The sequence below is a fragment of the Artemia franciscana genome, chromosome 1 (assembly GCF_032884065.1).
Source record: "Artemia franciscana chromosome 1, ASM3288406v1, whole genome shotgun sequence".
In the NCBI taxonomy this organism is placed as follows: Eukaryota; Metazoa; Arthropoda; class Branchiopoda; order Anostraca; family Artemiidae; genus Artemia; species Artemia franciscana.
In genome coordinates, this window is record NC_088863.1 from 50,521,471 (window position 1) to 50,548,158 (window position 26,688).

General features: G+C 35.3%; 1 protein-coding gene across 1 annotated transcript in view; it reads right to left on the minus strand.

The window, feature by feature from the left end:
- LOC136031081 (uncharacterized) overlaps positions 1-26,688 on the minus strand; it is a 57,364-nt gene that overhangs the window by 9,707 nt on the left and 20,969 nt on the right. Inside the window, exon 3 of the mRNA XM_065710355.1 lies at positions 23,414-23,566. Coding sequence (XP_065566427.1) covers positions 23,414-23,566 — 153 coding nt within the window. The remainder of the gene's footprint in view (positions 1-23,413; positions 23,567-26,688) is intronic.

Below are 26,688 nucleotides of genomic sequence, written 5' to 3' on the forward strand. Positions count from 1 at the left end.
TATATTTACTTATTTAAATTATTCACTTGATACTTCCACCGTAATATTCTCTCCCTACGTAGGATTGTGCATCCAAAGAGGAAGAAAGGCAAATGAAAATAGTTCTCTAGGAGAATTCAGGTAATCTTCCCAAAACTTTTGGAATGATATCAAACTTAGTTTTATAATAACATTTATCGTACCTGCACAAGAAATGATCTTTTTTGAAATTTCCATTCATTTCTAAGTAATGAGTGGCTTTTTATTTAGGGACAGATCAAATAAATCGCGAAGCTTAAAGGCACATAGAGTTTTGACTTTTTGTCCTAATTCTTTAAGAACGATTCCCGAAACACAATGGCCGTTTAATTAGAATAATAAGCTTTATTTTAAAATTCTATAAAAAAAAACTTTAGCACAAAGAGCGAGGTCTTGAGGAGGAGGCAACTCCTTTCATAGACGTAATAATTTCTGTTCGTTTTAAGGTTTGATGCTGCTCCTTACTTTCAGTTGAAAAAACTTGTTCTTTCAATTTAATTTCGGATCGTTTTTAAATAATACCGGGAAATCCAGCTCTCTCTCCATGAAAAATTCTGGTACTTGTATATTACACCCCACTCACTCAAGTTTACGATGCGTAAAACTCGAGAACAGACCGGTTTCTTCGCTACTTTAGAAACAAATTTGGGCTGTATATTTGCAAATTGGGGGGGGGGGTTGCAGGTCTGCATGCAAAATGTGTTAGGTACCAATATTCTGCATATTATGAAGTAAGAATTGTTTTCTGACTTCAAACTGTGAAAATACTTTACCACCCCCCTCCTCTATGCGTAAATATATAGCTCAAATTATACACTTCCCATCTATTCTGTCACTTGCCTTTGTCTTTTCTCACGCCAACCTGAAAAAAAAAACGAGCGAACAAACCGGTGTTTTCTCGAGTTTTGCACAGCATAAATTTGAATGAGTGGCGTATAATACACAAGTACAAAAATTCCTTCCCCCTGAGGAAAAAACTCAAATAAAAATCTCAAATTCGAAAAGGCTTATCATCCGCTGGGGGAGGGGGTATTTTTCCGTGGATGTTATTATCCTCGGGGGGGGGGATAAACGCCGGGGATATTTTCCGTGGGGAGGGGGTTAAAAGCCAAGGGAATATTTTCCGGGGGGAGGGTAAAGGCCGGCCACCGTCGGTTGCAAAGGCACATAGTTATTTCAATCTGACACCATTTTTGAGGGGTTTCTGGCTCTTTTTCTAAATTAAATTATTTGGATTGACAAGATATTGATTGATATTTATTTTTTGTAGTTTTGCTGCTGAACAGGGACATTTTAGGTCCCTAAATTGAGCAGCATATTATTGATTGTAAGTGCAATTTTAGTAATTTTTCTTTGATCAAGTAAACGCATACCTACCTACCTACCTAGCTACCTAAAAAATATGGAAACGACAAGATTTAACAGGAAAAAGCTAGACAATAAAAAAAATTCTGGTGTAGCAGAGAGCGGGAGGGGGGGTGGTTCAAAGGTTTTATTTCTGTGTCAATTGTTCAAATTTTATTTTCAATATTAGTGTACTTCCTTTGAGCGAAACTTAGAGTGCATTTTCCTCCTTTTTTTCCAGCCCAGGAAGGCAATTCCTAATCTGGATTTGAGAGCAATTTCCGCTAATATATCATACAAAACAAATCCACGAATCTCAAGTTAAAATAAAAATCCAACCAGGTTCCTGCCAGGGGCCACTATTTTTGCCAATCCACTACCCCCTACCTCTGTAACCCCCTTTCAGCGGCCTTTGCACACATATTCTACTAATTTCATTTTCTTCTTGTGCAGATTTGGCTAGTAGCTTCTTGCTACATTAATGAATTAGTCTTTTCTTCATTTTTTTTTGTTATTATTCGAGGACTAAAACATTAAAGTAATTTTGAATATATTCTATACGAGCTCTGTTCCACAAGCTTCCAAAGATGAGAGATTAGCCATTCTATTTCACATGGGGTATATTTTAGAGACGCATTTCTTCAACCATGCATAGCAAACTTCTAGCTACGCGTAGGTACACTTTCACCTCTCTCTCAGTTCTATGCATGGTACATTTCCGCCATGCGGGGCATGTACCAAAAAGTGGACATATTTTTTGAAGGCGAGCAGTCCCTCACTCTGAGGTTCTACCGTGGGATAAGATTAAATATATTTTTTTTATAAGATTAAAATGAAAAATGGAAGTGAAGCAGAAAAGCCAGGATCTGATAATTATAAGCTACAACTTACTTGGCTGCTACATTTTGGACGGATTTTGATTTCTTTTATTTCTAAAAGGGAGGCTTCCTAAACTGAACAACTTGTTGCTAGCGATAACTTTTGAGTCTGAATGAAAATTCTTCTTGTAACTAAAAAACCAACACCAAGCAAAAAGAGAGAAAAGAAATCATACGAAATTATGCTGCTTGTGCCAGTTGTAATACCATCAATTAGTTTATTTCCACTAGTTTTACCAATATACGTTAAATAGGCTGTGAAACATTAATTTTTGTTCGTTTTGAAGTTTCAACTTCGCTCTTTACTTCCCTCAGAAAAAGCTTATTTTTTCTAAAACTATCAGTACAAAACACCTATTCTTTTTATGTTTATGTATTCTTTATATTCTTTTTATTATCAAAATTATGTTGTTGTTGTTGTTTTTTTTGTTTTTTTTTTTTTTTTTTAGTTTGGCTACTATTGAGCCGGTTTACTCCATACTTATAGTTAGTGTTAACGAAAGTGGTTATAACAAACTGTTTGATAAAAATTTTAATTATTTTCTATTAAAATTCAATGTCATACCTCTTCATTTTTTTTTCCGAAAGAAAAAGAAGAAACAAGCCAAATTTGAACCGATAAACTCTCGATCTGCATACGAACACTTTACCACCCAGCTGTAAGCTCTACATTCTAATTACAACTACTGTACCTGAACAATATTGGCCAACTCCACAACTTACAGCCCATTCATTAGAGGCTGTGGGGGTCATGTCATCGCCAAAAGCATAGTTACTGGACCTTTAATCTGTGCAGATCGAAATGGCAATGTAAAAATTTTGATCGTATCATTGAGTCCGTACAATTGTTCTGTATATCACAAGAACAGCGTAACTTAGGCCTACAGCCCTTTCCCCGGGAAAGACGGGTCATGTAATCACCAAAAGTACAGTTATCGGACCTTTCAACTATGCTGAACAAAACAACTATCTCAAAATTTTGATCGGAAGACCTTGGGGAAAGGGGCCTTGGGGGAGGGAATAGTTGTCCTCCAATATGTTTAGTCGCTGAAGAAGAGCATTAGAACTTTATTGTCTGTTTATCTGAGCCATTAAACATCTCTCTACGATGTTGTGGTAACTCACTAGCCCTGATTGAAAAAAAAGGGGGAGGGGGAGGGAGACATATCACCGCTACCCATGAAAACAAGTAATTTTTCTTGGTATTCAAAGTGGGGAACAGTAATTATCCTATACAAGGTTTCCGACTATGGTGATTCCAATGGTGCACCTTTTTCTATCTGATGCCATTTTCAAGGAGTTGCAGAGTTTTTTCGAGGGCTTCCCTGCCAAACTCTAAGAATAATTTAAAAAAGAACCATTACACAAGTAATCCTTGCCTTTGACAGAAGTATTTTTATCATTAAATACAACATTTTTATACGTTATAAAAAAAGGAAAAATCTTAAGGAGATAACTCATGTGGTACTATAATTTTGAAGTTTGCTTTCTGATCTGTTAATGCATATAGGTTTAATTCATATCGGAGTGAGTCGAGCAAGGCATAGGTAGGTTGCGTGGACGTTGAACTGCGCACAACCTGTCTAAGAATGCATTTGTGTAACGCTTAAGTAGTGGCTAAGTAGGCTACCTACTTTAAGAGTTACTTAAGAATGGAGAGGAGTCAGGATTAATAATTTGTTTTATAATATTAAGGAAAATAGACAAGCGGAACAAAAATACCGCTGACTATCCTATCTGATAAAATTTATGACTTAGAGAAATGGTCATAGAGTAATTATTTCATGTAGTGTAGAACATTTCAATCCTAAACACCCAAACCCTTAAACAGCCCACCTCAAACACAATTAAATCGCTACAAAAATACATTGCACAGTTAAAATCTTTCTTTCAAAGTGAAATTCTTTCTTGATTAGCAAGAATTCCGAAAAAGGAAAGAGCAAAGGAGGCAACATTATTGCAATTAAGCGATAGTATTCTTTAAATCTTTAAACCCTATTTCATAAGTAGAGTCAAAGTTTAAGTCCATTTGTCGTTGATAAATCCCAGTGCGTTGGTGCTGATGAGCTATTTTTGGAACATTCAAGATTTTACATTTCGTAATTACGCTTGAAGGTTAATAAAAAAGAAAACATTAAAACAGTTTATCTACTTCTCACCTAAAGTCTACACCGCTTTATTATGGTATCTTAAAGTAATACCAGTTTTCTATACCTAATCTAATCTGGAAATCCAGAATGAATTAGTTGTTGGTTTGTTATCATAATTTCTTATTGGAAAGTATGGGTACAGACGCACTGATTCAGCTGCCAAAATGAGAAGTCATTTATCAGTCTTTACAAACAACACAACAACCGCTAATCTAAAATGTGGTTAGCTCAGCTTCTTGACTTCAATTATTCAAACACCAATAACAAAAGTAGGCATACAAAGAGCTAGGAGGCAAAATACTGAAGAATATAAAATAAGTTTCTTGAATTTAATTTTTAGTTTATACTTTGAGCGTGTTTGCACAAGACAACAGCAATGAAATATTTAATAGTGTTCGCCTATATTATAGGGCACATCTTTTCAGCCGAAAGTTCAAGCGTGCAGCCTATAAAACAATTATCAAAACAAAACGAAAGAGAAGGTCGACAGTTTTATCCGTCGTTAGTCCATTCAGCATATATGCCACTTGTTTACAACTATTACCAAAGACCGCAGAATTTTTATCAGCCGTTATATAGACAAAAGCCAATCCATTACCCAGACTCTAGTCCATTTGTCCAGTCAAGTAGTAATTTCAATGTGGCAACAATTCATCAGACACCTGGGATTCCCAATAATCCTCTGCTGAATCTGAATCAAGAACCAATAGAAAATGACTCTACTGAAATGAAACCATCAGAAAGGTTTCTATTTGTATCTATTGCATCGACTACTGTTATCACTGCCAGTTCAACGACAACGCTGCAAATATACCATGGTCTGTGCAAATATAATATTTTTGGGGGAAATCATTTCTGTTTTGGCTAAATATAGTGTTCTATTTATCAATAAATCATTCATAGCAGTCTAAGTATTCTCATTTTAGCAAAGGGATTCAGGCAAAAAATTCACAAATATACCAGACATCCCATTAATCTGACACTGCTTAATCTATTATAAACTCTTATCGGAAATACTGAAGTCGAAAGTTACAAGTGTTTGAAAAAATAAATTAGAACTTTTTAGTGGTTTATATTTATCAAATGAATTTGTGTTTACAAACCTTATAACTTTTGATTGGATCTGTTCCGAAGGATTTTTCCTCATATACATTCAAAGTATAATTCTGAGCAGGAACCTGGCGTTTTCACAATGAATTTCCTTACGGATGATTTTCCCTCCAATCCTTCCCAAGGTCAAATAAAATTTGCCGTTAAAGATAATCTACACAAAGAACATTCAGCACCGGCATAAGTTAGCCTAGGTTTATTGGACTGCGCACCAATAATATTACTCTTATATTTTTTTTTTTCTCGCGATCAACTTTCTGTGGATAGAAAGTGATGAGAGATACAGAATTCGATTTTATTTTTTACAATAGGGAGATTGGGAAACAGAGAAAAATGGTACCTCCAAAGTAAGTAACATTTCCAGTAGTACTTAAGAAAAAAAAGACTTTTCTCCAGCCCTATAATATAGTGTTAAAATAAAACAAAAAGGAAAAGCATTAGCTCCAAAAACAAACTCCATAGGAAGCATATAATGTCGGAATCGTTTAGAATATATAATCGGGGTCAAGAACCGTGCCAAAAGAAAAACACTTCTCTCAAATCTTTCTAAAAAAGACATTATCGTAAAAAACATTAGAAACGTCAAAGAAATCTCAACCAATCGGAAACCAGAAGTTGCAGTGCACTTTCTAAGATGCTTTAATGTTTTTTGGCTAAACTCCCCCCTTAACCGCAAAATACATTCAATCAAAATTTTGAATAGTTTCGTTCAAAATAATCGGAAGTTTCAATGAATATTTTTTTGGCGATGATATGACCCCACGGGCCCTAGCACGAGTGTCATAAATAATTCAAACTGCCAACTGATTATGGATAGATTTCCTAAAGTAAAAACAGAATCTCGTTTTATGTTGAGTGTACGATTAGCTCAAAACCTTAAGAGATCGGTCTCCTGGTTAAATGGATCAATCATGTTGCAGTGGAAGGGGGGAGGGTTAGGCGTCCCTGATTTGAGCAAAAAACATTTTGTCCTTGATAACTTTAAAACTTGCAGTCATAAATGCTTGGACCAAGAGGGACGCAGTTGTGAACTTTTGAACGGAAATCTTAGAGTGGGAAACATGCCACGTAGTTTTAATGCAATGTGGGTCAGTTTTATCTTGTCATCTATATTGGATTCTATAAGCCTAAGTGGGACACAGGTTTGTAGAATTTACGATGCTTTTGTCTTGTGGAAATGGGTATCAGAAAAGCTAGGTATATAATACCAGAAAGTAGAATGTATTTCTAAGAACCTTGGAAACCATAGTGGAACTCGGACAGGTTTGATATAGTAGAACGTGATTCTAAGAAACCTGAAAATCGTATTATATATAAATTTTCCAAAGTGCTAAAAGTCAGTTCATCTCGTACAATACTTATGTAAAGTTCTTCTCTTGTGTGTGTTTTCAAACTATGTAAATAGACTTTATAGAACAAATGAATGTTTTATCTGAAAGAGAATCTTCTTCCATCTCCTCCCACGTGAACCCTTAGCTGTGAAAGATTAGGCTACACGATTACCAGTACACGCATACCCAAATTAGATATTTATCAATGTAAACCCAGACATCACCAGAAATGTGTAGCATAGAAGGTTTACACAGTGCACAGAAAACGTAGTTGTTTCAGAATACAACCCCACCATTAGCAGAGGCTTAAAAAGGGCTACAAAATTCACAATCAGGACATAACTTATACCCTTAAGTCCTTAGGTTAGGGGGCTCAAATAGAGAAGACAAGTTGAAAAAAAACTTCGTTCGTCCAGAAACAGATCCCGACAAAGAGCTAGAAGAGGAACAGAACTTTCTCATTTTCTCCAGTCATTTCATATGGAAGGATCGATTATGAAGGCTCAGATGAGAGCTCATTCAATTGAAGTTTGGAATTTATAGTGTCATTTGAGTGGACCTGAGATTTTGACATAGGAGAAGAGCCGAGGTAAACCACCCTTATCTTCAGAACGACTTGAGGGGTACAGCTGAACCTCTAAGTTAGTGTGTATGGGAAATGGGGCAAGGACACTTCAGATTTCGTATAAGGGGTGAGAACAAATGTCTTCGATCAGCCAAACCGTTTCAGTATTATAAGACTCTACGGAAATTATAACTTATTTCATGGTTGCAGCGGTAGCTTCAACCTAGTAAAGAGCGAACCATAGCCAATAGTAACCAAAAGTTAAAAAACGGGCTTATAGAAAAACTACCCAGTGAAAAAAATTGCCATCTGATACTGATTCATGAATAGTAACTATTATATCGGTTCGTCTTAAAAGTAAAAGTTTATTGCAAAAAGAAATTTATGGTGATTTCAAAAAAAGCCTAAAACCCTTTGAAAGTGGCGTCAGGTCCAAATAAAAAATTGCACCATTGGAATCAGCATGGTCAAAAACCTTCAAAAGGGAATTTAAAGTCCCCCTCCTTGAACAACAAGGAAAATCCCTTTTTTGCATGGGTAGCACTGATCTGTCTCCCGCTTTTTTTTTCTTTCTTTTTTCGCCAGAGCTAGCAAAGGACAAGAACACCATAGAGAGACGTTTAATGGCTTATTTGAACGTGAATTAAACTTTCTAGTGCCTTTTTTAAGCGACTGAAGAGATTGGAGGGCATCTAGTCCCCCCTAAAGACCCCTCCCCCAAAGTCGTCCTATAAAATTTCAAAATAGCCATTTTGTTTAACATAGTTCAAGGTCCAATAAATATGGTTTTGATGATGATATGACCCTGCATAGTCCCTGGGGAAGGGTTGTAAGAGGTATCGGGCATATCGGTATGGCACATATCGGTAGCGAACCACAGCCCATAGTAAACAAAAGTTTTAAAACTTTTGTTCTGGTCTTGAGAAGCCATGGGGATTGTCAGCCCTGCTCATGTTAATTTTTGCTCGTTTTGAGTTTGACTGGTTATTTATTGTAATTTCTGTTCGTTTCGAGTTTCTTTTATTTATTGATGGTAATTTGTGGTAGTTTTACGCCTGGAAGATTATTTGAATTTTATTTCTGCTCATTTTCGCTTAATGAAGCTCTTTACCTTTTTTTGAAAAACTTGTTTGAAAGCAACTGTACAAATTTGGGACACAGGACTCAGAGGCTAAAGAATCGGGATTCCTTGTCCTGAACTCCTAAATCTGGGTCCAATCTAACATTACTTATCAACAAACTGTTTTGTTGGTTAAATTTAAATTAAATCAAGCTACCATAAACATTTACAGTTTGGAAACACATTAAGGTTATATTATTTTTATTTAATCACACGGCTCCTTGTCTCGGGATGTCTGAATGTCAAATATTTTTTAATGACCTGTCCCAAGAAATCACATGTCCTAGAAATTACGCTTCCATAACTTTTTTCTATGAAAAAAAGAACATTTATAAATTCAAAGCAATATTTCTGAATTTATAAGAAAGAATGCTTGTTTTCTACAACTAATACATTATTTGTAAATCAGAGGTAATACCAGCCCAAGATCAGCTTTTGGTTTGTTACTAAGGCGCCCAAAACAGTCTTTTTAGCTGACACGAGCAATCTAGGAACATTTGTCAGGCTTAAAGAACAATAGAACAATCCGCTATCTTATAAAGTGGTTTAGTGGTTTTTTTTTCTGGTTCTTTGCCTCACCGAATCAAAAATAGGCCTATTAAGAGCCGGGAGGCAAGATTTTCAAAAATATAAAACCAACCATCTTCAGTCCAATTTCTAGTTTGCAATTGGAGTGCGGTTGTACAAGAGAACAAGAATGAAATGCATAATAGTTATCTTCTATGTTATAGGATGTGTCTTTTCAGACTCAACTATTAGTTCAAGGGTACAGCCTAATAAAGATAAATCGCAACAAAGGGAAAGAGAAGATCGACAGTTTTATCCAGCACTAGTTCACCCAGCACATATGGCACTTACTTACAACTATTACCAAAGGCCACAGTATTTTCACCAGCCGTTATACAAACAACTACCAGTCCAGCATCCGGAGCTAAATTCATATATCCAGTCCAGCAGTGATTACGATGCCGTAACGCTTCATCAGACGCCCGTCCTTCCCAATTATCCTCTATTGAATCAAGAGGTAATGGACCAAGATTTTAGTGACATGAAACCATCAGAAAGGTTTTTCTTTCTATCGATCGGATCAACCACTGTTGTCACGGACAGCACAACCACTACAGTGACAACAAACCACGGTCTGTGCAAATATAACATTTTTGGAGGAAATTTTATCTGTTTTGGCTAAATAGGACACCTTTTCTTTTAATAAATCATTTTCAACAATTTATGTGTTCCAATTTTCCCTAAAGGATTTCCACGAAAAAATAACGAATATATATATATATATATATATATATATATATATATATATATATATATGTGTGTGTGTGTGTGTGTGTGTGTGTGTATCTGTATAGTATATCTACTTTCTTCCTAGGCAGAATGCGGGGGGGGGGAAGGTTATTCCACAAAAGGTGAGAAATTATACGAAAGTACGTGTTTGATAGTTATTCGATGGCTTGAAAACAACTAAAAAAGACGTCTCCTTCGCCGCATCAAAATATTCGGTACAGGCTGGCACGCAAACCCAAGGCATAAAGGAAACTCAATTGGTATAGTTTCAAATAGTCAAAAATTTTAAGCGCCGCAACACCAATGTCTAACTTAAAATTATTTTTTACTTCTTTATATGGCTGGCTGCCTCTAATCAAGACTGCAATGATATTAGTTTCAGTGGTAAATGAAACCAGATTATTTTCAAATAGTGGAAACATTGAAATTTGAACGGCCAAGTTCTACAGGCAAATATTGTCCCTGGGAGATAGACCCCTCTCATTCTCTCTTCTCCTGTGAAGATAAGAATATAAATCTGATTTTTTTTTTTTTTTTTTTTTTAATCTCACAGCTAAAATGTTTTTACAATAACAGGGGAGCTATCAACTCCTTAGCATCTGATTTACACTAGGTCCAATATACCACGCAAACAAATGAGTTTTAGGGGAGGATGGGGAGAATTTCTCTTTATATTGATTTGAATAGCTTCATACAAATAGATGAAAAATATGGGTATAAAATTGACTTGGGGGTTGGCTGGGGGGTTTTGGGCATCTCTCTCCACAAAACAAATTGAACCCCCCCCCCCTACGTGGTGTACAACCATTAGATACTTTACCACCGTCCCTAATATCACCTGTATAAGTAACCGTTCCTTTTTTATGAACTGTATACTGGGTGGAAAATTAGGTCCACCCTGGAACCCATCATTTTCGCTACAACATTTTCCTCAACAAAATGACACCGGAACAGCTATTCTCAGAAATTGGTCCCCTACTCTCATATTCGTACCACCTTTTCATAAGACTTTGATTTTCTTTGGAGGGGGGGGAGGGGGAAAGTAAATATAGATTTCCTACTCTTCCTTGGCAGTTCCATATATTTTCCAAAATTGCGGTGCTTTCAGAAAGAATAAAAGCGTGGATTTTATAGATATTAAATAAAAAAAAACAAGTTTTTTTTAACTGAAAGTAAGGAGCGACATTAAAACTTAAAACGAACAGATATTACCCCGTATATGAAAGGGGCTGTTCCCTCTTCAACACCCCGCTTTTTACGCTAAATTTTCACTCTTTCTCTCAAATCTACTTTTTAAAACAGTATAAACTTTAGCGTAAAGAGCAGGGCGCTGAAGAGGGAACAGCCCTTTTCATATACGGGGTAATTTCTGTTGGTTTTAAGTTTTAATGTCGCTCCTTACTTTCAGTTAAAAAAGAAACTTGTTTTTTTTATTTATTTCTGAACGTTTTTTAGTTAATCTATGTTTTGATTTCGGCTCTCCGCAGATGAATAATTAAAGCGAAATTTCTATATTTATTTATTTGGCTAAATGACTTTCCCATGGTTTTGATCGAATGATTATAAAAAATGGAGGGGGAGGAGGCCCAGTTAACCTCCAATTTTTAGGGTAATTAAAAAGGCAACTAGAACTTTTAGTTTTTGACGAGCGTTTTCATTAATAAAAGATATACGTAACAAACTTCTATATTCGCACGTTTTTATAACGTATATGAGGGGGTTCGACCACTCGTCAATACCTCGCTCTTTACACTAAAGCTTAAATTTTGCCCCCTGAATCACAAAGGCTGTAGAATAAATAGTTGAAATTACTAAAAATACTTTAGCGTAAAGAGTGAGGTATTAGGAGGAGGCGAACCCCTTATATGCGTAATATTTTCTGTTTGTTTTAAGTTTTAATGCTATTCCTTACTTTCAGTTGAAAAAAAACTTTTTAATATTTATTTTTTCATTGTTTTTTAAATAATGTTAGAAAATGCTGCGCTCCCTTCATGGAAATCTTCTTCCCCCATGACAAATCCCTCCAGGTAAAGTTTCCCCAACATAACCTCTCTTCTCAACCCCTCCTCCCAAACAAAAAATCCCCCCGAAAACGTCTATACACTTCCCAATAACCATTACTATATGCAAACACTGGTCAAAGTTTGTAACTTGCAGCCCCTCCCACGGGGACTCTGGGGGAGTAAGTCGTTCCCAAAGACATAGTTATAAGGTTTTTCGACTATGCTGAATAAAATGGCTATCTCAGAATTTTCATCCGACGACTTTGGGGAAAAATGAGCGTGGGAGGGGGCATAGGTGCCCTCCAATTTTTTTGGTCCCTTAAAAAGGGCACTAGAACTTTTCATTTCCGTTCGAATGAGCCCTCTCGCAAAATTCTAGGACCACCGGGTCGATACGATCACCCCTGGGAAAAAGAAAAAAAAAAAACAAATAAACACGCATCCGTGATTTGTCTTCTGGCAAAAAATAAAAAATTCCACATTTTTGTAGATAGGAGCTTCGGACTTGTACAGAAGGGTTCTCTGATACGCTGAATCTGATGGTGTGATTTTCGTTAAGATTCTATGACTTTTAGAGGGCGTTTCCCCCTATTTTCTAAAACAGGGCAAATTCTGTCAGGCTCGTTACTTTTGATGGGTAAGACTAAACTTGATGAAACTTATATATTTAAAATCAGCATTAAAATGCAATTCTTTTGATGTAACTATTAGTATCAAAATTTCGTTTTTTAGAGATTTGGTTACTATTGAGCCGGGTCGCTCCTTACTACAGTTGGTTACCACGAACTGTTTGATACAAATTTTATACATACATTTAGCCAGCTCGAATTTGCTTTGAAGATGCAGGAGTAGGCCCGTGTAAGCAGAAAACATAATATATAAAAGGAACTGCTTGATTTAGTAGGAAGAATTACCCTAGACTTGCTGTTTAAGTTAATGGGGGCAAAATAATACAGAATAACTGAAAAGGGTCGGGAATCAATGATTAATTTTGCTTTTAAAAAGTTTAGAAGATAGAACAATAACACAGATATAGAAATCACTGCCGTTGCAAAACAACCTCCCCCCCCTGATAGGGCCATATATATCCCTATGGTACATAGAAAACTTAGGGTACATAGAAACATGGCAAAATATATTGTGTTACGAGAGCAACACTTTGAATTTTTTCCCGTTTTTTTTTTGTTTTTTTTTCCTATGCCGCCGATCTCAGCTTATTCCTGGAAATTGTTAAGGGTCTAACCTGCGCGGTTTTTACGGAAGTGTGGACCTCTGGCCGGATTGATGAATATGACATTACATTTTGGAAAGCTCCGCAGAACTCTTGCTTGGGGCTAAAAGGACGGTTTTTGCTTGTCCACGAGCCAGAGCCTATGGTGTGCGAAGTAAAGTGGAGTTATAGAGCCCATATCAGAGAGGAGTATCTGAAGTTGTGCAGCCAAGCTTTCGTTTCATCAAACCATGTTTCTGCTTTCGAGTGGAAAGCTCCTTTCTAGCAGGCAAGCTGGGCAGGTACTACTTTCGAATTGAAGATGGACTAAAATCTATAAGTGTTAAATTGATGCGGCAGTTACCCGGCCCCACAGCCAATATATCTTCTTTGAGTGAAAAATAGAAGAATTTACAGACGCAAAAATGTGGCATTTTCCCACGGGTCGGAAAGTGCTGCCATCTACTGTTTCTACCCATTTCTGTTCGTGATTTCAGCTGAGTTTATCATTCGGTTTTTCGGACTTGGAATTGCGGTAGAGAAATGGTATTAGATGTGCCTAATACACTTTAAAAGTTCTCTCATTGCTAAAGAAATTGGAGCTTATCCTTTGCTCCTTTCTAAGTGGTGACGTTAGAAAGTTGGCCTACGGCAAAAAAAAAACTTTTGAACCAAGACAGATAGAATTTTTTCTACGGCAATCGATAGCTCTTGATGAGCTGATCAAAGTATATGACATCAATTTTTTGTAAAAAATTGAGGTGAAAAATGAGGTGTACCAGTTTGAAAGTTTCAAGGGGTTGACAACTTCAATAGTAAGGTACACACTGAAACAAAATCTAGGCCGATACAAATTGCGAGACATACAGAAGACTTATAAGCAACAGTCGGCTGTTAGGTAATAATCACCTTCGGCAATGAGGGGTTAGCAACTTTTGCTATTTGGTGTATCTATTATTTGTTTCCAGTGTATTTGATGGTAAAACCAATTTGATTCTAGAGGTAAAACATGTAGGATACTTGTAAGTAATAATCAGCTGTAAGGCTACAGTCAACTTCAGTGATGAGGGGTTTGCAACTTTGCTAGTTGGTGTTCCCACTTATTTGTTTCCGGTGAACTTGATGCCTATCACGGGAGAGGGACTTATAAGTAAGAATCGGTTCACACTGGACGAGAAACGGCTGTTAGCTCATAATCATTTTCGGCAATGAGGGGTTTGCCACTTTTGCTAGTTGGTGTACCTATTATTTGTTTCCGGTGTATTTGATGGTTAAACCAATTTGGTTCCAGTGGTAAGACATGTAGGGGACTTGTAAGTAATAATCGGCTGTTGGGCTAAAATCATCTTCAGCGATGAGGGGTTTGCAACAAAACAAATTTTAATTCAAGTTTTATTCGTATTATTTCGCACATTATCCGTATATTTTGCATTATTTTGTTGTTCTTTTTAGAAAATTGTCACCGTCTCAAAGTTTCGAAGGATTTTCATGTTTCCGATTCTCTTTCTGAAAATTTACGTCATAACTGATGGGAACAAATTTTTATAGAGCAAAATAAGATTTGGTGTGTCAAATGCTTAATATTTTCAATTCCGTCTGTTTTCATTGAGGATTCTTCCAACCGATTCTAGTTCAAGCTTTTGAATTTTGGATCAGCAATTCTAGTCTAGAATGATGATTTATTTAATCTTCCACAAAGGAATACTCAAAGCGGATGAAAAAGTTGTTATCACTGAAGTAGGAGCCAGCAGTATAAACAAATCAAGTAAAAAGTGAAAACGAATTGATATGACGACTGTTGGGAGGTTCTTTCCACAAGTCATGCCGAAGCTTTTGCAACGCGTAGTGACCCAGCACTTGTAATTCTTAGCCAAGCAAAATAACTCCCAGCAGAGGTGCTCAAGTCAGCTGAGAAAAAAGTCCAATTTCAAAGTCGATCGCTTATTATGTTCGAGCAGTGATTTTCGAGAAGGCTCACAAGAACGAGAACAGCTTTGGCGTTCGTAAAACAAAGTTTGATGAGGCACTGGTGGTAGTTTGTCAAGAGAAAAATGATCGCTGATCTGAGAAACTTCACAGCCGAATTCTTACAGCAACTTGGGATATGCATGGACCAGATATTGTATACCACAGAACATATTACTGAAACTTTACATATGGTAAGAACTTTCCTTTGGAACATACATAAAATCCGACAGACACACTCGAAAGAAACAGAGATGGGAGAGCAAACATGAATAAAAAGCAAGCATTTTGAAAGGTGACGCAGTTCTTTGAAGTGAATGATGACGAAAAGTTAACAGTTCGTGATTTCGTCAACACAGTGAGTAAGTTTCTCATGCCTCGGAAGAGCTTGTGTATAGTAAAATTTAAAACAAGAAGCTCGTCAAGGATAGATTTGGTGACAGAGTAATGATTGCAGAGACCGACGTTGAGGCTAGTGTTGTCATATTAAGGTCCACGGCTCATGCCATACTGCAAAACGTTTACGCACAATCAAATGACACAGACGAAAAGCAAAAGAAAATGAACATTACTAATGCGGCTACTGAGTTGTTGAGGAGCGACATAAAATGGACTACCTAAGATATAACTAAGTATGTCAAGACAGACGACATGAAAAATCTCGAAGAAAATTCAATCTACCTCTCGCATTCTCTGAAACTCTTCATAGAGAACTTAATCGGGGGCCAAGATACTAAACTGAAAATAAATGTTATTAACAAAAGCATCTCGCAAGTCAATCGACCTAGGACCTTTAAACCTCTTCATCAAGTAGGACTCACTTCGAGCAGACCCTTTTTAAGAAAGAATAAAAGGGTAACTTAACGTTGAAAGTTATTACTGCTGGGAAAGGCTCTTCCTTTTTTAGTTTCAGCGTTTAGTTTAAGCTTTGGTTTTTATATTATCCTTTGAACTTTAATCTGTGTTTTTTTTTTTTTTTACAATTCTGCACTGAAGACGGTCAAGCGGAGGTCTAGACCGAAATATTTGCATAGTTCTCTCCGATTTTTCACTGGCTGTTATTATCCCATTTCTCTCTTCTTTATAATTTTTAAAAACGTTGAAGTCCATAGAAAATGTGGTTTAGAAGAGAAATGGGAATTGTAGGGTCTATCACAAGTTATGAGATGAGATACATAAAACATGATGAGGAATTCCGTCAAAATTGGCATGACGTAAAATAAGGTCAAAATATAAGTAAACTAGCTGTTGGGGTGGCGCTTCGCGCCACCCCAACACCTAGTTGGTGGGGGCGCTTCGCAAACCCCCCCCCCAAGCCCCCCCGCGCGCGTAAGTCGTTACGCGCCATATTAGTTACGCGCCATTGTAGTTGTGTCCCTATGTCCCACCTGTGAATATATATATATATATATATATATATATATATATATATATATATATATATATATATATATATATATATATATATATATATATATATATATATATATATATATATATATATATATATATATATATATATATATATATATATATATATATATATATATATATATATATATATATATATATATATATATATATATATATATATATATATATATATATATATATATATATATATATATATATATATGTTTTTAACTACGTAAAACTTGCGAATATACAACATTCTTTGCTGTCCCATTGTCTGTGCATATAAATAGATTGTCAGGTTTACCGACTCTTGAACATGCAACATATAATGGTCAATGGGAAAACAATCCGTATTCAGATCTATACCTCATGATTCTAATGATTGCCCTTGAGCTTTGTTGATGGTGATTGCTAATCGACCATTCCCTGAGTCGCCATCGTCATTTATATATCCCCCAGTGCACCCCGGCGTCCCCTTTGTATTTATGTCCCTGTGTCCCGGTCGTCATTTATATTCCCTGTGTCCCGGTCGTCATTTGTGTCCCGGTGTCCCAGTCTCTGATTTCTCTTTGAGTGTCCCGGGCGTCATTTATATTCCTTGTGTCCCGGTGTCCCGGTCGTCATTTATATCCCCCTGTGCCCCCGGCGTCCCCGTTGTAGTTGTGTCATTTATATTCCCTGTGTCCCGGTCGTCATCCCGGTATACATTCGTTTTTGAATTGGTATATGATGAAATAAATTTTTAATTTTTTCCCTTTTTTCCTTTTAGTTTTTTTTTATTGGTTTTGACCTTTTTTTAGGTTTTTTAGTTTTTTTCTTTTTTCTTTTTAGTTTTTTTTTGAAGTTTTTATCTTTTTAGTTTTTTTATTTTTATTTATATTTTTTTAGTTTTCTTTTTCTCCTTTATTTTTCAGTTTTTTTCCTTTTTTTAGTTTTTTTTTCTTTTTAGTTCTTTTAGTTTTTACCTTTTTTAGTTTTTTTTAGTTTTTTAGATGAAAATTTTTTTAGTTTTATTCCTTTTTTTCTTTTCAGTTTTTTTATTGGTTTTTACCTTTTTTTTAGCTTTTTTAGTTTTTTTCGTTTTTTCTTTTTACTTTTTTTTTTAGTGTTATCTTTTTTATTTTTTTTTATTTTTATTCTTAATTTTTTTTTATTAGTTTTTAGTTTTTCTGTAGTTTTTGCCTTTTTTAGTTTTTTCAGTTTTTTTTTTAGTTTTTAGATTTTTACCTTTTTTAGCCTAACCAGGATTACCTTTTTTAGCCTAACCAGGATTTGAACCTGGGACCTTCATTCTCCGTTCTGACACCCTCTCTCACCAAGTGACTACTCCAGCATGTTCATTTTGGTGTTTTAAATGGTATATTATTAACCAAATTAATGTGTTTTACAATATACTAAGCATCATCATAACAAAAATGACGACAACTAATTTCATGACGTCAGTCAACACAGAAATTAAGTTCTGAAATTAAGTCATGAAATTAGTTGCCGTCATTTTTGCTTTGACGGTGACGTCATTCAAGTTATATAAGACATATGTTCACGTAGAAATCTATCAATGTTTAAGTTTACAATGACTGATGAAGATGCTCAAAGAGTCTATGCCAAAAAACTTGCTGCTGATAGAGAAAGTCAGAAAAGAAAGCGTGCCGAGGAACTATCAGCAGCAAGTTTTTTGGCATAGACTCTTTGAGCATCTTCATCAGTCATTGTAAACTTAAACATTAATAGATTTCTACGTGAACATATGTCTTATATAACTTGAATGACGTCACCGTCAAAGCAAAAATGACGACAACTAATTTCATGACGTCAGCCGACACAGAAACATGACGTCACCTGACAACTAATTTCATGACGTCAGCCGACACAGAAACATGACGTCACCTGATCCACAGATCCACAGACAGACAACTTATTTTTATATATATAGATTGGTTGGGGATACAAAGATAGAGTAACAGGTTACAATTATAGAATAGAGTGAATAGAGTGGGAGCCAGCTCGCAGGTTATAATCAGAAACCTGGGGCAAGAGTAATTCAACGTGGTGCTGGGTCTGGTGAAGGGGCGGACAACAGTCGACCGAGAAGCCAGCTCTCGGGTTACAAGGAAGAATCTGGGGGAAGTATAGTTCAGGAGATCCTGGATCAACAGGGCCTGAACTTGGCGCAGAATGGGATAGGTGGTGGATAATCGAGCCCGCAACTCGCCGATTTTACGACCACCAACTACTTTACTACATTACTACATTACTACACCAACTATCAAAAGTTACAAACCCCTTTTCACTAAAAGATGATTTTAGCCTATAGTTGATTATTACTTACAAGTCCCCTACACGTCTTACCACTGGAACCAACTCGGTCTTACCATTAAATACACTGGAAACAAATAATAGGTACACCAAATAGCAAAATTTGCAAGCCCCTCAATTCCGAAGATGATTATGAGCTAACAGCCGACCTTTCCTTACATGTCCCCTACATGTCTCACAATTGGTATCGGCTTATTTTTGTTTCAGTGTGTACCCTACTACTGAAGTCGTCAACCCCTTGAAACTTTCAAACTAGTATATCTCAAGAAGGAATTTTGTACCAAAAAATGGATGATATATACTTTGATCAGCTCATCAAGAGCTATCGATTACCATTGAAAAAAAATTCTATCTGTCTTAGTTCAAAAGTTGATTTTTTTGTCGTAGGTTAACTTTCTAACATCACCACTTAGAAAGGAGCAAAGGATAAGCTCCGATTTCTTTAGCAATGAAAGAACTTTTAAAGTTTGAGAGGTACATCTGATAATATTTCTCTACCTCAATCCCAAGTCCGAAAAAAAAACAAACGATAAACCCAGCCAAAATCACGGCAGCACTTTCGGACCCATGGGAAAATGCCGCTTTTTTGCTTCTGTAAATTTTTCTATTTATCACTCAAAGAAGATATATTGGCTGTGGGGCCGGGTAACTGCCGTATATATTTAACGCTTATAGATTTTAGTCCATCTTCAATATGAAAGTCGTGCCTGCCTGGTTGCCTGCTAGAACGGAGCTTTCCACTCGAAAGCAGAAACATGGTTTGATGAAACGAAAGCTTGGCTGCACAACTTCAGATACTCCTCTCTGACATAGGTTACATAACTCCACTTCACTTCGCACACCATAGGCTCTGGCTCGTGGACAAGCAAAAACCATCCTTTTTGGCCCCAGGCAAGTCCTGCAGAGCTTTCCAAAATGTAATGCCATATTCATCAATCCGGCCTGAGGTCCACACTTTCCGTAAAAACCGCACAAGTTAAACCCTTACCAGTTTCCAGGAATAAGCCGACATCGGCGGCATAGAAAAAAAAGGGACAAAACCAAGGTTTTGCTCTCGCAATATAATTATGTACATGATTCATTTTTTTTCAATCATGTATTGATATCATTATACCAAAACGAATATGTTGAAGTGACTTGAGTATGCATGAAGATGACTATGGTAGAACTTTAGCGTCGGCCTTAAATACGAATACGAGATCAGATTTTGGAGCATTTTATTTTGTTTAAGCAGCTTAGTTTATGCAGCCTTTAGTTTTTAATTTATTTTTTTTTTACCAACATTGGCCATATTCCACTTTCTTTGTTATAGGCTTCAAATATCTTCCCATTTTTTTTTAGCAAAAATACTTATCTAGAAATTTGCTGGTTTTGTTTATTTACAACTAATTTTTTAATCTAAAACGATAGATTTTATTGATTGAAATTTTTTATTACTTTTAAGGAGTAACATTTTCCTTGGACGCCATCTATGGCTTTTACTGTACGAAAATGTTAAACTACTAGACGTTATTCGTAGGCTAGACAGCAAAGACGGCTTAAATATCCATTTAGCAGAACGGTGCTAGTTACTTTATTTTATTAACTATTATTTGCGAGAAGAAAGGAAAAGACTTGAAAAACGAATCCAATCAACTGGTGGTAAGTATTTCAGGTCAGCCCTTTTAAGAGCTCAATCCAAAGTATTACGCTCATGACCTCAACAAAACTTTCGATCCTAACTTTTATTTATCTTGTAATTAAAAAAAAAATAGATTGATATTTTTGAAAACCTTGCCAAATCAAGACTCAGACCGACTGCTATTACTAGTTTATTGAGAAAAACTGATTACGAAAATGGAAATATTGGTCTTTTCAAATAATTTCTTTTTCAGTTGTCATTCACTATAATTCTCACCTCCCACCATTAAACGACAAGCTAGTTTTTCCCAATTGGTTCTCTCTTGACGCTTAGTCATGGCTCGTCATGAATAACCCTTTTATCATATAGTTGGTGTTACTAGAATAAATCTCTTAGGTATCATATCCTAACCATGAATTCGGTGAAGTCATAAATTCCACTTTATACATGTGGTACGAGAGAACATAGAAAGAAAAAATGGAAATGAGGAAAAGGAAAAAACAATAACGATGATAATTTTCAATCGGTCTTAAAACATAGCAAATATTTGGCAAAGCCTTCCGCTTAGCCGTATTTAGTGCTTGAAAATACTTATATAAAAAAAAACAATCTTTGGAAGTGATCTTAGCTATACCAAACAGATAAGGTGCAAATTACGTTCACATAAAATCACATAAAAATGATTATTTTCTCTTCAATAAATCAATAATCAATCATTTTATTCTTACTAAAGCAATATTACAAACGGTTATTCGGTCCAAGAAGCTTAGCTTGTTGGGTATATGAATGAATAAAAAAAATGATAATATAAAATTGACTATATATATATATATATATATATATATATATATATATATATATATATATATATATATATATATATATATATATATATATATATATATATATATATATATACCGTATATATATATATATATATATATATATATATATATATATATATATATATATATATATATATATATATACCGTATATATATATATATATATATATATATATATATATATATATATATATATATATATACTAGCTGTTGGGGTGGCGCTTCGCGCCACCCCAACACCTAGTTGGTGGGGGCGCTTCGCGCCCCCCCCAAGCCCCCCCGCGCGCGTAAGTCGTTACGCGCCATAATAGTTACGCGCCATTGTAGTTGTGTCCCTATGTCCCACCTGTGAATATAGATAGATATATATATATGGTTTTAACTACGTAAAACTTGCGAATATACAACATTCTTTGCTGTCCCATTGTCTTTGCATATAAATAGATTGTCAGGTTTACCGACTCTTGAACATGCAACATATAATGGTCCATGGGAAAACAATCTGTATTCAGATCTATACCTCATGATTCTAATGATTGCCCTTGAGCTTTGTTGATGGTGATTGCTAATCGACCATTCCCTGTCCCGGTGTCCCGGTCGTCATTTACATCCCCCTGTTTCCCCCGGTGTCCCCGTTGTAGTTGTGTCCCTGTGTCCCGGTCGTCATTTATATTCCCTGTGTCCCGGTCGTCATTTGTATCCCGGTGTACCGGTCTGTATATACATTCGTTTTTTAGTTTTGTTTTTCTCCTTTATTTTTTTCCTTTTTTTTTCTTTTTTAGTTTATTTAGATTTTTAGATTTTTTAGTTTTTTTATTAGTTTTTAGTTTTTTTTTCTTTTTAGTTTTTTTGTAGTTTTTACCTTCTTTTTAGTTTTGTTAATTTTTTTTTTTACTTGTGTCCTGGTCGTCATTTATACTCCCTGTGTCCCGGTGCTTTGTTGATTGCTAATCGAACATTCCTTTTGTCCTGGTCGCTTTCTCTTTGAGTGTCGTCATTTATTTTTTTCTTTTTTAGTTCTTTTAGTTTTTACCTTTTTTAGTTTTTTTTAGTTTTTAGTTTTTTTAGTTTTTTACCTTTTTTTAGTTTTTTTAGTTTTTTTAGTTTTTTAGCTTTTTTATTTTTTTTATTAGTTTTTAGTTTTTTTGTAGTTTTTGCCTTTTTTTTAGTTTTTTTAGTTTTTTAGCTTTTTTATTAGTTTTTAGTTTTTTTTGTAGTTTTTGCCTTTTTTTAGTTTTTTTAGTTTTTTAGCTTTTTTATTTTTTTTATTAGTTTTTAGTTTTTTTTGTAGTTTTTGCCTTTTTTTAGTTTTTTTCAGTTTTGACGTCACCTGATCCAGTTTTTTCAGGTGACGTCACCTGATCCACGATCCACAGATCCACAGACAACTTATTTTTATATATATAGATAGTTTTTTTTTTTTTACTTATGTCCAGGTCGTCATTTATACTCCCTGTGTCCGGTGCTTTGTTGATTGCTAATCGAACATTCCTTTTGTCCTGGTCGCTTTCTCTTTGAGTGTCGTCATTTATTAGTTTTTTCCTTTTTTTTTAGTTTTTTATTGGTTTTTACCTTTATTTTAGCTTATTTTTCAGTTTTTTCCTTTTTTTTAGTTTTTTTTTATTTTTTATTTTTTTTGGTTTTTTACCTTTTTTTAGTTTTTTTAGTTTTTTTAGTTTTTTAGCTTTTTTACTTTTTTTATTAGTTTTTAGTTTTTTTTTGTAGTTTTTGCCTTTTTTTAGTTTTTTCAGTTTTTTTTTTAGTTTTTTATTGGTTTTTACCTTTATAGTTTTTTTAGTTTTTTAGCTTTTTTATTTTTTTTATTAGTTTTTAGTTTTTTTTGTAGTTTTTGCCTTTTTTTAGTTTTTTCAGTTTTGACGTCACCTGATCCAGTTTTTTCAGGTGACGTCACCTGATCCATCCATCCATCCATCCACAGACAGACAACTTATTTTTATATATATAGAATATATATATATATATATATATATATACGGTATACCTTCCCTGAAATCTCAAGCTTAGGACTTAAATCCCTAGATAGCAAGAGGAATCACAAGAAGTGGTCACTCTGGTGAAAACCCAAAAACGATGACCAAGAGACTATTTGCTCAAAAAGTAAACATATTTATACTGGGTCTTGTTTAGACCTTAATTAAAAATTTGTCTGTATTTACTACCAAGGATAGCTGAGTGGCACTTTTGTGTGAGTACACTAAATTTACCTGCCGTGTAGTCTCCAAAACTTTGTTGATGCGTCCTTCAAGTTCTTCAACGTCAGCTGCAGTCTTCTTACAGTACCTTCCAATATTATTTATTGATTCATCCGGATGATACAATTCTGGAGAAAAATTGAAAACAGCAGTTGCTAAATACGCCTTACAAAAGAAGAAGAAAATAAACAGTTGAAAAAATCTAACAAAACTTGCTCAGACATTCAAAATCATATCAATCTACTGGACAGTGTTAATGCCCTGCATTGTTTTCCAGCAGTGCAAGTCAGGTACTCAAAACAGAGGATACACAGTCAAGGTCAAGTATACATTGCATTTTCCAACAGAATAAAATCGTGAATGAATTACTCTCAATCAGGAATTTTGAGAAACAACTTTCAGCCCTGCATTTACAACTCTTATTTTATTAAAATATTCTTCAAAATTACCCAATGTTTACCAAAACTACCAACAATAAAAGGTCAATACAAAATGTTTATATACCGATGTCAGAACTCAGTAAGCTATACTGTTTCAGAGTGGTTTGTGCTTTGTTGTATAAATAAAACCTTACCTTAAGAGTTTCTTTTTCGAATTATTCTAATTACATCCGAAAACTTGGTGGGGATTTTGTCTCGCAATCTATATTTATCTAAGATTAACGGTAGTTGATATCCAATTGCTCAACTAGGTTAAAGGTGGGTGATATCCAACTGAATCAACAGATACCTCTCGTAAGAATGGTAACGCTTTTGTATATTGCCTAGTACAGAGCCCTGTGGGTCACAAATATCATCAGAGTCAAGCACACTTGGCATACGTCCATCAACAACCATCACAATCAGGCAATTAAAATGATGCTATTTTTATTATTTCTAGTCCCTCCTCTTGCATACCCATATCTATATATATAAAAATAAGTTGTCTGTGTGTGTGTGTGTGTGTGTGTGTGTGTGTGTGTGTGTGTGTCTGTCGAGTGACGTCATGTTTGTGTGTCGACTAACGTCATGTTTGTTGATTAACGAAATTACACACCGGGACATCGGGACACAAATGACGACCGGGACACCGAGACATCTATATATATAAAAATAAGTTGTCTGTGTGTGTGTGTGTCTGTCGATTGACATCATGTTTGTGTGTCGACTGACGTCATGTTTTCGACTGACGAAATTACAGACCGGGACATCGGGACACAAATGACGACCGGGACACCGGCAAATAGGGAATATAAATGACGACCGGGACACTCAAAGAGAAAGCGACCGGGACACAAGGAATGTTCGATTAGCAATCACCATCAACAAAGCACCGGGACACAAATGACGACCGGGACACAGGGAGTATAAATGACGACCGGGACACAGGGAGTATAAATGACGACCAGGACATAAGTAAAAAAAAACTAAAAAAACTAAAAAAAAAGGTAAAAACTACAAAAAAACTAAAATGAAAAAAAAAACTAAAAACTAATAAAAAAACTAAAAAAACTAAAAAAGAAAAAAAAGAAAAAAAGAAAAAAAATGAAAAATAAAGGAGAAAAACAAAAAAAAAAAAAAATAAAAATAAAAAAAACTAAAAAGAAAAAAGAAAAAAAAACTAAAAAAACTAAAAAAAAAGTAAAAACCAAAAAAAAACTAAAAAGAAAAAAAGGGGAAAAATACCGGGACACCGGGACACAAATGACGACCGGGACACCGGGACACAAGGAATATAAATGACGACCGGAACACAGGGACACAACTACAACGGGGACGCCGGGGGGCACAGGGGGATATATAAATGACGACGGCGACACAGGGAATGGTCGATTAGCAATCACTATCAACAAAGCTCAAGGGCAATCATTAGAGTCATGAGGTATAGATCTGAATACGGATTGTTTTCCCATGGACCATTATATGTTACATGTTCAAGAGTCGGTAAACCTGACAATCTATTTATATGCACAGACAATGGGACAGCACAGAATGTTGTATATTCGCAAGTTTTACGTAGTTAAAAACATATATATATATATATATATATATATATATATATATATATATATATATATATATATATATATATATATATATATACACATATATATATATATATATATATTCACAGGTGGGACATAGGGACACAACTACAATGGCGCGTAACTAATATGGCGCATAACGACTTACGCGCGGGGGGGGGGGGGGCGAAGCGCCCCCACCAAACAACGTTCTTTATATAACAAACAACGTTCTAGTACCATTTCTAAGAGTCAAAACTAACTATAAGGCAACAAGCACCTTCATTTCCTATTTTTCATTACTATAACCCCTAAAGGCATCTGATTCTTATTGTAAGATAGCAATATTGTTCAAAATAGTAATAAGGTCCAATAAACATACCACCGGGGACTACAAGACATCCAAAGGTCACCTGGCTAGGGCCGTAAACAAAGCAAACACACTGGCTTCAAACATATATTTTAGAATAGATATATTTTTAGAGCCCCCCCCCCATATAGACATATATTAGAACCAAAATATATAGACATATATTTTAGAACCCCCAGAGAACATCGAGGGACATGTTAAACTAATTCAAGAGACGCTATGTGAATGAAGATTATCAAAAGGAAATATCTGCAACATGTCAGGAACGACCAAGGGTATTAGGTTGAAACGTTCTGGAAATTGTGAAGGAGATCTTGAACTAAGTCGAAGGACACTATGTGCATCAACGTTGTCAATAGTTGTATCTGTAATGTCCCGGGAACGGCTAAAGCTATTAAGTTGAAAATTTCAGAGAATGTTGCACTAAATCAATAGATAATATGTAGATCCAGGCTTTCATGAAGGCGTATATGCAATACCTCAGGCCGGCTGAGGGTTTGAAGTGGAAACTTTTGGGAAATGTTGAGGGGATATTGAACTTGATCTTAAAACACTATATGCTTCCAGGTTCTTAAAAGGCCTTAGCTGCCTCCTCTCAGGAACAGCTAAAGGAATTAAGTTGAAACTTCCTGAGAATGTTGATGGGGAGGTTGACCAAAATAAAGACATTATGCGTATCCACGTTCTTAAAGAGGCACAACCGCAAAATCCCAGGAAAGACGAGGGGCGTTAAATTGAAACTTTGGTGGGAAGTTTAGAAGGATGTTGAATTAAAGCAAAGATGATAAGTGCATGCAGTTTGTAAAAAGGACGTATCTGCATCTTTGCGGGAATGGCTAGAGGTATTAAGTTCAAACTTTCAGGGAATATTGCAATAATGTAGAGAAATTTTAAGTCTGACAGGAACTTATATTG